Source organism: Eupeodes corollae, chromosome 2, assembly GCF_945859685.1.
Source record: "Eupeodes corollae chromosome 2, idEupCoro1.1, whole genome shotgun sequence".
In the NCBI taxonomy this organism is placed as follows: Eukaryota; Metazoa; Arthropoda; class Insecta; order Diptera; family Syrphidae; genus Eupeodes; species Eupeodes corollae.
The window spans coordinates 23044587-23055713 of NC_079148.1; the positions used below are offsets into that span (position 1 = coordinate 23044587).

General features: G+C 34.1%; 2 protein-coding genes across 13 annotated transcripts in view; one reads left to right on the forward strand and one right to left on the reverse strand.

Moving 5' to 3' along the window:
• Positions 1-238: 238 nt before the first annotated feature.
• LOC129944424 (uncharacterized) lies at positions 239-2075 on the reverse strand. Of its 7 annotated transcripts, XM_056053850.1 has the most exons (6): positions 1860-2064; positions 1651-1806; positions 1464-1545; positions 1167-1280; positions 949-1107; positions 831-885 (listed from the first exon to the last, which is right to left on the reverse strand). In XM_056053850.1, exons 1-6 carry the CDS (start codon positions 1860-1862, stop codon positions 872-874), a joined length of 528 nt encoding a protein of 175 aa, XP_055909825.1. In that variant the 5' UTR covers positions 1863-2064; the 3' UTR covers positions 831-871. The 7 variants fall into 7 exon arrangements, with proteins under 7 accessions (XP_055909822.1, XP_055909821.1, XP_055909823.1 ...); XM_056053847.1 differs by lacking the exons at positions 831-885; positions 949-1107 and adding an exon at positions 239-676 and having other exon boundaries at positions 1464-1542; positions 1860-2071; XM_056053846.1 differs by lacking the exons at positions 831-885; positions 949-1107 and adding an exon at positions 239-676 and having other exon boundaries at positions 1860-2067.
• A 1581-nt stretch (positions 2076-3656) lies between these two features.
• LOC129944421 (zinc finger protein ZFP2-like) overlaps positions 3657-11127 on the forward strand; it is a 40416-nt gene continuing 32945 nt past the window's right edge. For 4 of the 6 annotated variants that reach the window (XM_056053844.1, XM_056053840.1, XM_056053841.1 and 1 more), the window contains exons 1-2: positions 3657-4110; positions 4167-4272. In XM_056053844.1, the coding sequence (XP_055909819.1) occupies positions 3802-4110; positions 4167-4272 (415 nt within the window). In that variant the 5' untranslated portion in view covers positions 3657-3801. The remainder of the gene's footprint in view (positions 4111-4166; positions 4273-11127) is intronic. The other 2 variants (XM_056053839.1, XM_056053842.1) reach the window with 2 other exon arrangements.

Below are 11127 nucleotides of genomic sequence, written 5' to 3' on the forward strand. Positions count from 1 at the left end.
GGCTACGGCCGGCACCACAAGGGGAACCAGTATATCGAACCTGGTTTAATCGATCTGGATATTGAAGGCAGAGAAACAAGAGGAAGTTGGAGATTAGAGCCTACTAATATGGAACGTCTTCGCCCACTTACAGGGAACTCAGCAACAGCAGCAAAGCTACTACGAAACAGGTTCGCAAAGTATTTTGCTGGAGAAGGTGCTGTCAGCTGGCAATGTGAAAGGATATAAACGCTCGCGGTTCTTCAACATTTTCAGCTCTCAGCTCGGAGCCGGAGCTCTTTATTTAATATTAATTTTATGCAAAAAAAAAGGGTTAACAATTCAATAAAATTAACAAAAAAAAACAAAACAAAATTTTCATTGCTTGGAACACATTTGTGGTAAAAAAAATTAAATCCATAAATGTGTATGGTTTTCACAGAAAGCTTTTTTTAACCATAAAATAATGCCGCCTAGTCTGCACCTCGATCAAGATTTCGGGCAACGAATCGATCGACCAGTTCAAAGAGTTCTATGCGTAAAGCACGCTGCTCTAAATCCGGCAAGGACTCCATATCCTGTCGCACAAGTTCACACGTCAGAGTTGCGTATGTCTTTTCTTCTCTAGGTTTGTTTATCTCTTTTAATAGAGAAATCGCTTCCGACTGGAGCTTTTGTTGAACTTGATTAGAAGAATCTGTAAAATAGAAATAAAAGTTTGTAAAACAATCAAAGTTAAAGGTAGAAATTCAATATCAATTCGCAGTAGTGTTTCGCGCAATAAGCAAACATTGTTGTGGCGATTCGAAACTTACGATGATGGCAATTAAAATAATGATTTAATAACTTACTTTTTTTCCTTCGACCACCTTGTTTACCCGGCCCTCATTCATTACAGTTTTTGTCCTATGATCAAAAAAAGTAAAGTTTTTAGTAAATACAAAATACAAATAGATCGTCACAACATACGCTCTTGGTGTTTGAGTGTCATCAAGGAATGCAAGCAGAATCGCATGCCTGTATTTTTTTGCGCCCCTGATCCACTCGGAATGTTTTTTGAACGGGTGTAATTAGTTTTAATGGAATCCCATCTTTTTCTAGTGCATTCCTTATGGTTGTGAGTTATTCCTAAAATTTTTATTTAAATGTTAATGACTATGATGGATGCAACTCAACTCAACACCTACCGATTTCAACCAATACTTTAGTCCAGTCACTGTTCCTTTCGACACGATTCCGATAATTTTTATCCTTTATATTCCAGAGAGAGGGGTACTTTTTTATTGTCTCAATTAAGAGTTCTTGGAAATAAAAACAAAGCAAACGTGCTTTTAGAGAATTTGAGAAAAATTGAAATAAAATAAATGATAAATAGTTAATCAAATAGATTTTGTCCTGGGTGAGTTCAAGGGTAGATATGAACATTATGTTAATATGTCTGATGAAAATGGTTATGTTATTAATACATTGAAGATTTCTATTACCAAAATTCCAAACCATTTTATCTGCTTTTGCGCTGCAGGTTACAAGTGGATTTGGTGTCTGGTCAGGTTGTTCCCAATTCTTCTGGACGACGAATGAAATTGTGACCAAATATTTTTTAAAATTTATTTCACATTGATTATGTTGTCTGATTCAGAAAAAAAATAACATAATTAGTTTGGTGCATACCTGTTTTTTCTTCGGGAAATGATCTCTGGTCTTTCTCCTGGACTTGTGAAACTTCCCAGGAATTGGCAACTGGTTCGGGAAAAGGTGAAGGAGTTGGTGAGGCAAATTCTTCTTCATCCTCATAATAATTATGTAGAACTTCGTAGTCCGTGAAATCTGTTATGAAATAGAATACCTTAGCTTAGATAAATCAAATAAAAACAACTTACCATCGTCCATAGTCAATAAGATTTAGTTTAATTTTTTTGCAATTGAAAATTAGTAAATACGGATGATATGGCGATTTGTTCAGTTTTGACATTCGAAAAAAAAAACAATTTATAGGAAATCACATCGATACTCGAAATTTTGCTGAGCCCATGCACACTTTCATTAAAAGAAAGCAAACTTGCTATAATAAAGACAAACATGTTCATCTTTGCTATAACTTTATTATAGTGAAGATGTCTGCATTTTCATCTTCTCTCTCTATAAAATACACACATTTTTAGTGTTTGATATCCCTTTTGCACGCAGATCTGCAAATAAAGACGAATGTAAATCCACCATAAAGCGGCATAAACACGCATCAAAATCTCATCAAGCATACGAGAGTGTGTTTGTAAATTCTTTTTCGCGTTGAATATAAACACATCAAGCATGAGGCATCAAGCATCATTTCTTCGTAGATTTTGGATGTGAATGGATGTGTGGATTCTTTGTTACAAAAATATGAGTGACACGGACGATTGTTGCATAGCTCTGGGACTAGCGCTGGCGTTAAAAATGAAGAAGACAAATTTGCGGAAAAAACGGATCTGGATGAAAGAGTGGCTGAAAAAACCAAATCAGTTTACACATGAAAATCTTTTGAATGAAATTAAGTTCCCCAGTGACTTTAAAAATTTCGTTCGCATGAACGAGGACACATACAACCAACTTCTGGAAATGATAACACCCAAGCAGGGAACGGTAAACTTCAATTAATTCTAACAAAAAATTTGTATCCTCCATCATGCACATTAAAAAAATCCTTGCCAATGATGTCTTCACTCTAGCAACGCAAAAACAAGAATGATGCGATGCTTGATCAATCAATCACGAATACATACTCTTCAACCACTTGTCAAGCATAGACCCCTGATTGAAGAAAAATCAAAACATTTTGAGGTTTGGGTGTTGGATCATAAGTTTTTGATGTAATATATAATGTTTGTTTGATTGGGCTTTAATGATAAATATTCTTAAAGCAATTAATAAAAAACTAATTCATCTTCTGTTACCCAACGTTTCGCTGGCTATTTTCCAGCTTCTTCAAGGGATTTTTCAAATTTATTGGTTTTGAGTTACTTGTACTATTGCATTTTTTTGTTGTTATAAAAAGTTGAATAAATAAATAAATAACACAAATAAAAAGATAAATAAACGAACAATTTAAAATAATGGAACAAAAACACCACAAAGTTAAAACTGTGTTTCCATTTTACAAACACATTCTCACATGCTTGATGAGATTTTCATGCATGTATATGCCGCTTAAGTACCCCACTGCCAATACTCAAGCTCGGGGTATAAAAAAGATTGATTTGAAATAAATATGCAGTTGAGACATTTTGTAAGGAAAAAACTAATTAACTATTTTGCTTGTGCGAACGATTTGCTTCATTTCAATCAGAATTTCATTTATCACTATCGCACAGTTACATAATCACAATTTTGAAAAAGGAACTTTTTCGTTTTAGTTTCGCTTTTGATAAAAACTGGCCCCAAAATTTATTGAAATTATGTTTCTTGTTGGGAAAAATTGAATCGGAAATGTTTTGCTATAAATTAAATAAAAGAAAATCTCCAACATCATGTGTCCCCGTGTGGAATAGGTCATGCATACATCTCTCGTAACATTGGAACGCACCTTTAATTCGAGCAAGCATATTTCAAAATCTATTACATTTATCGAGAGGCATTCCGCGTTATTTTAAACAAACACGCCTCCAATAACTGTCAATCTATCAATCTACTACTTAATTTTATCAATTTTCCAAACCTGTGAAACTTTGAAATGTCTTGTAGCAGTGGCGTGTAATTTGCTGCAAATTATTTATTTGGATAATACTATTAAAATAAGAAAGAAAACTTAACTTAAACTTAATCTTGAAGAAATATTAAAAAAACATGTTCGACTCGCTGCCCGTATGCCGAGTATGTTTAAAAACATCACTTGAATACATCGACTTCGATACACCATTCGAGTTGGACGCTAGCATCAAGCCAATGGACAACGATCTAACATATCTTGATTGTTTTCAAGCTTGTACCCGTATCGAGATCGAATCCGACGAGAATTATCCCCAAAGTTTATGCAGTTCATGTGGTCTGGAACTGAAAATTGCCTATGAATTTCTTCAAAAAGCCGAATCTGCAGATAAGACATTGCGTGAATTGTCTGCGGGTACAAAAGTTGAAAAGTTTGATGATGAAGAGGTATGTTTAATGTTTATGAATATTTGTTGTAATTAATTCTAATGCAATAAATCTAGATGAAATGTTTCCTTCAACCTGAAATAGTAACGTTAAATGATAATATATCAACCGAAGAAACGCCTAATCAACACCAAAAACCAGCAGACAGTCATTTAGATGGAGGTAAGTTGTGTAAAGATGTTTTCAATCATAAGTATTGATTTGTTCCAAATTCCAAAAATAGTAGTCAATATGCTTGCTTAATTATGATACGCGGTTTATTTCTTGAAAGCTTGATTCGGCCTTTTTAAATAACAGACAATGTACTGTAGAATCCTAATTTCCTATGTAATTTAATTCCACGGGACATCTGCGAAATTCCACGCGCCTAGATTGCCCTTTATCAGTAATATGGGTAGCCTTAGAAAAGCCAACAATATTTTATGAATACGTATAAAACTAAAATCAGCTCTACTTCTACAAATGGAACATTAAAATTAACCCTGCAAAGACTCATGCTTGCTTTTTTACAAGGAAACGAAAACAATGCCATTTACTTTAAAGCAATCTCCTAGTACAACGCTCCTATTTAATGGGAAAAAAACTATTAACTACCTACGTGTAACACTGGATAAAAGATTGATTTTTTCGAACCATATTTCCGAAAGCATCAAAAAGTCCCAGTGTTTAATCAAACACTCATCACAGCCTTGAAAATAAATCACTTGTTTATAAAGTCGTTTTTTTCCCCTGCTATGCTTTATGCCTCACCTTGTTGGTATATATTTTCAGATTGTCACTACAAAAAATTACGAATCTGTCAAAACAAAATCCTTAAAACTGTTTTAAATCTCCCTTGGCATTTCTTAACAATAGGATTTCACGAAATTTTGCTAAAATTCCAACAATTAAAGATACATGTTTCATAGTTTATACGAACTTCTTAGATAAATGTACAACAAATGAAAACCCTATACTACAAACTATTAACATGTAAAATACATTAATTAAATATGTACAGTTGTGTTGATAAAAATAGCAGTGCTGGTCACATTTTATTAGATTGTCAATTATTTAAATGACCCCAAAACGCTAGGCACAAAAAGGATTGTTCAGTTAGCAAAACAGAACCCTTCCATAGGCTCTAGGAAAATAAGAAATGGACCTCAACTGTCTGTTAACGCTGCCACAATACGAAGACGTCTTTTATGAGCGAAGTTACCAGCCCAAAGTCAACGCAAGGTACCATTCTTGACGAAAGGGCATGTGGCCAAGAGAATGGAGTTTGTTAAAGCGCATAGAGATTAGACAGAAGAGAAATGGAAGAATGTTCTGTGGAGCGATGAAAGCAAAGTAGTCCTTTTTGTATCCAAGGGTCATCGCGAATATGTGACAAGACCCTAAAATGCAGCAAACGATCTACGGTACACTATAAAAACAGAGAAGCATGGTGGAGGAAAAATTATGATATGGGCTTGCTTTTTATACTACGGGGTAGGGCCTATTTATCCCATGGGGGGTATAAGGGATGCAACCGAGTATGTGATGTTACCGAGGAGGTGATTTTACTCATGCAAATACCGTTAGTTTGGGTATACCAACAAGACTATGACCCAAAGCATACGTCAAAAAAATGCAAAAGCATGGTTTGCGCAGAGTGGCCCGGTCAATCCCCCAACCTTTAAGCCTTCGAAAATTTGTGGAGGGATGTTAAGAACGCAGTTCATCAATTAAAACCCAAGAATTCAAAAGAATTGTGGGAAGCAGTGCGTGATTCGTGAACCGCAATACCAATCGAGATGTGTCAGGTTTTAGTAGACTCGATGCCACGTAGATGCGAAGCAGTCATAAAAAACAATGGTTATTTAACAAAGTACTAATTGTAAGCTAACATTGTTATATACTTTTATATAACTTATTACAGTTTTTCTTACTTCTTAAGTAATAAATCCAGTACTTTGTCATGCACTGCTATTTTTATGAACAGCCATATATTTAAAAAACGGTTTTTACTATGACGAAACTAACAGTAAAAAGCGATATTACTTATTTTCTGTTATTATGAATAAAATATTATAGTTTGTTATAAGAAGTTTAATGAAACATTTTGTAACGTTGATATTGAAGGCCTTTTTGATTTATTTGGAGAGCACTGCTATTTTTATGAACACAACTGTACATATTCTTGTATTTAATTTTTCTTATGTTAGATTTAAGTTTTAGTAATAAGTCCCATGAGTTTTTGCAAATAAAGTTTTTTCAAAACAAATTAAACTTTTACTAAATATCTCTCCCGTTAATTTATAGTTGTTAAGAATTAATAATAGATAGATAGACAGATAGATAAGGATTTTATTGAATTAAAGTAAAATTTACATTACACACCAAAAATGTTTACAAAAACCATTATAGCATCTCAATTGCCGTCTGCCAGATTGACAACAAAACACAATGAATGTAAAAAGCCCTCAATATAATTACTTTCAAATTTTAAAAAAGGTATTTATAATTGTTTAACTATAAACAGTTCATAATGTTCGTTCATAATAACACTTTTACATATATCTAAGCGCAGTTTTGCAAAATTCGTAAATATTGACAGTTTCCATTTCATTCAATAAACTTATATCTTGATCTTCCGATAGAAAGTCTTTTCTAGATACATTCCTTATGATTTCTCTGAGAATGGGGCATTTTCCCAAGAAGTGGACAATATCCTCTCTTTTTGATAGGTTGCACATATATTATACTCTAGGGGTAAGTCAGGTCTGTGTGGAATGAAATTTAAATCTATTAGTTCACTACGTAGTCTGACCATCGTAGAAATAGACATTATTTGAATCCTTAAAATAGTTGTTCTCTGCAATGTTATGATTTCATCTGCTGTAAGTTGTTCTGTACAAGGAATAAGATGCATCAGCAATATATTCACTTCAGCTCTACATTTATCATCAACCTTTTAAATGACAAGATATTCCTTCCTCAGCAAGATCCATTCCTCAACAAGATCTTGCCATTCTCGATACCAACTGCTTTGATCTTGTATGGTTTTAATGGTCACTTTTTTCACGACCCGTGAATCATTTATTTTAAAAACGTTAAGCAAGAAGTCCGCTTGCAACTTCATTGTTTTTATAAACAAAGGAGAGAGGACCGTTTCCAGCATTATTACGTAGTTTGGCGTATTTTTCGGCAAATGAAATATTCTTATTATAAAGTGCTTTAGGAGTTTTTCAACCGAATTGTACTTTTTACATCCCCATACCTGCGATCCATATAAAAGTATGCTGTCAGCTACTGCTTCAAATACTTGCATATATGTGCTATACACTTATTCATGAAGCATTGTTTCCAGGTCATATTAAAAGCAGTTTTCGCCTTAACCAATTTCTCCTTTAACTGTTTATCCATATTTAAATTACCTTGGTATTTGTAGTCTCGCACATATTTAATATTTTGGCGGTTATAAATAAAATAAAAATAAATTGAGTGGCGCAACAGTCCGTTGTGAACCAGGGCCTATTGACTTACAACTCTCAACCATTCCTGTGTGCGAGTACTGTTGTCAGGAATGGAAGGGACCTACAATTTTAGGCTGAATCCGAACGGCTAACTTAAGAAAGCACTTTTTCATGACAAGAATTACTCTTGAAGGATTTGTCAATTCCTCGCAAGAGGTAGTACCCGGTTTTCGCGGTTATAGCTCCATTTTTCATTTGATGCAGTACTTCCACAAACACTTTAAATAACCATAACCTTCGATTTATCTATATTTACTATTGAATTCGGTGATGCAAACATATGTAACTATATCATCTGTTAACAGAAAGGCCTTTATCCGCATCCCTGCGAAATCCACTCTACCCGGCAATAGTCTAAAAGGTCATCAATGAATAATGCAAACAAGATACGGCTTAATGTACAACCTTGTCTCACTCCCGATGAGGTTTCAAACCAGTCTGAGAGGTCTTCACCTGTTCATACAGCCGCCCTTATTCCGATATTTAGGTGCTCAAGAACTCTACCAAACCTCAATGATATCCCAAGAGTATACAGCTTATAGAATAGTGCACCTCTATCGATTGTATCAAAAGCTGCTTTAAAATTGATAAAAAATACATACACATTTTTCCTTTTTTTAAAGAAATTCTCTGCCAAGCTCCTTAATATAAAAATTTATATTATATTCTCATCTCTATGCATGAAGTATCTATAAGGTGTGTTTAACATGTAAATATGCACACTGAATAAAAGAGTTTTGAAATAAAAAAAAAAACTACAAAAATGTTTCCTAACTATCGATTTTATTAATGTTTTCCATCACATTCAATCGAAAATTTTGATGACTTAAAGCTCTCGTTAGTGTGTTGTCATATCATCTTTTTCTAAGGTAGATAGTAAAATACCAGATGTGATAATCTTAATATGGATCTTATTTTCTGGAATATTTTTTTTTTAAGGTTTCAAACTTTGTCTTTTAATATTCTGCTATTTCTTTACTAACCTCAATTCTACAATTACTACAATTCTATACATATAAGACTTAAAACTTAATAAGATTCAAGCCAATGTTTAAGTTTATTTGAAGCCAGTTCTCGAGTTAGATTTTTAACAGCTATAAATATTCATTTTGTCAAATAGAGCCAATAAAATCACTCTTAAGAAAAAGATGTGTTATGCCTGCTTCGCTTATTTTAAATCAGCCCCTTTAGTATTGTCAATGGGCAAGCTTTTATAAAATGGCTTCCGGTTATCTTTAATGTTTTTAAAATGTTTTTAAAAACTTTTTTGACAGCAGTTGGGATGCCTAGGAGACTTCGAACTGGTTTGAAACTACAACTGATGTTCCTCAAGAATGTATTCTGAGCCCAATATTTGTATGCTCTTTTACTTGACGACATTAGCTTATCTCGTAGAATCAGTATTTCTGACACTCCTAACTGAGTATTGGTCTATGCAAATGTAATGGTTATGTTAGCTATGTTGGTTAATAGATGGCGAAGGTATTGAAGTATTGAAGGAATTTAACTATTTGGAAGTTCTGATATCTTCAATTGGTAGTTTCTTAAACATGCGCACGAAAAGTTTAAGAAAGTCAGGATTGTATTGATCTCTTTGTTAATCAAACTTAAGACTTATCGTCCAAATACTGGGTTCTAGAAGCTACTACATTTTTTAATTAAAAAGAAAACTAAAGTAATAAAATTTGTTTTTAACATATGAAGCCCTATTAATATTTTCCAATAAGATCAAAAGTGGTTTCATGGACCAGCAGTAAGCTTTTTATTTATAGTTTACAATACAATTTATGTTGGCGCTTACGATAATTTGTCGGAAAGGGTTCAATATGATAATCACGTGGAGTCAAAAATCTTAGCCTAAATTATGTTCCTTATCGATTAGATTTGCCAATCCCGTTTAATTGATTTAACAGATTCGACAGCGATGTTATGTTTATTACTTCATAGCTATGTTTCCAATTGTGTAGGAAATTTAACTTAACCTCCCAACAAAGAATACAATTGACTTACTTATTATTAACCTTAACATAGTGGTCGACTATAGCTATCATTGGATTTCATCATTGAAACCCATCATTGGAATTTGTATGGCAGGTCTTTTATAGAGAAATGTCTGTCATTGAAAGAAATGTCCTGATTGACAGAAATCTGTCATTATAATTGTGTGAAATTAGAACACAAATCAGTAGATTAATTTTAATGATAGCTACAGTCAGTCAGTGTAAGGATATACGAATCTTCTCGGACAGCCAAACCACTCTTAAATCTCTCGCGTCTGTCTCCACAAACTCTCGAACAGTCCACGATTGTCAATCATCTCTGCAGGAGATGACGGAACAGTTTAACATTCACCTCATTTGGGTGCCGGGCCACAGAGACATTCCGGGAAATTGCAAAGCCGATGAGCTCGCCAAAAACGGAACACTTCTGCCTTATGTTAGACAAAAACATAACATAGGAGCAATATGCTTTAGAAACAACAAATACTAGATGGTCACAAAGTACCACCTGCCTGGCAACCAAGCAAATATGGCCAAGTATTGAATTAAAACGGTCAAAAGGCTTGATATCACTGAGCAGACAAAGTATAAGCTCTACAATTGGAGTAATAACGGGAGACTGCCTCATAGGTAGACATGCCCTGAGGCTAGGGGTCTACACAAATGACTTCTGTAGAAGCTGCATGGACGAAGAGGAAGAGGAAACAGTCCAACACCTTCTATGTACAATGTACATGTCCAGCACTCTCCATTAGAAGGAATTACTTTCTCGGTAATCCCTTCTTCGATAATACCAGTGAACTGGCAACGATTGACACAAAACGTCTCTCTAACTTTATTAAAAGTACAAAATGGTTTGTTTGAATTCATTACTCTCCCATGAGTAACCTCATTAGTGGTATCACAATAGACCCTTGAGGTCTACGTGTGTCAATGATATCTGGACAGCCACTCCAACCTAACCTAACCTACAGTCAGTCACAAAAATCAACACATAGCTATGAAAAATGGTATATCAATGGTTTTAGCCAAAATTGAAATATATTTGTTTGACTAAATAATGGAATATTATTTAAAAGATATGAATTGAGACATTAACGGTATTTTTTTTTTTCATAATATGCCACGGAAATGTACATATTATGAAACTTTGTTTTGATACACTGTACATTTAATCTTTTTTTTAATTAAAAAAATTGATTTGATCACCATTGGTGATCAGTTATCTTTCATAATCTTGGTTTAATGTGAGAGTGCCATGAAAAAAACTATTAATCAGCAACACTAATCGAGAAAAACGCCTAGAGTTCGCGAACCGTTACATTTCGGTGGACTACGGTTTTTGGAAAAGGGTACTTTTAATTGATGAAAGTAAATTCAACATTTTTGGATCCGATGGCAGGGAACAAATATGGCGGAAGGAGAACCAAGCCATGGATATGAAAAATCTTGTTGCTACAGTGAGGCACGGAGAAGGAAATGTGATGGTTTGGGGGGCTGTAGCAGCCTCTGGTGTA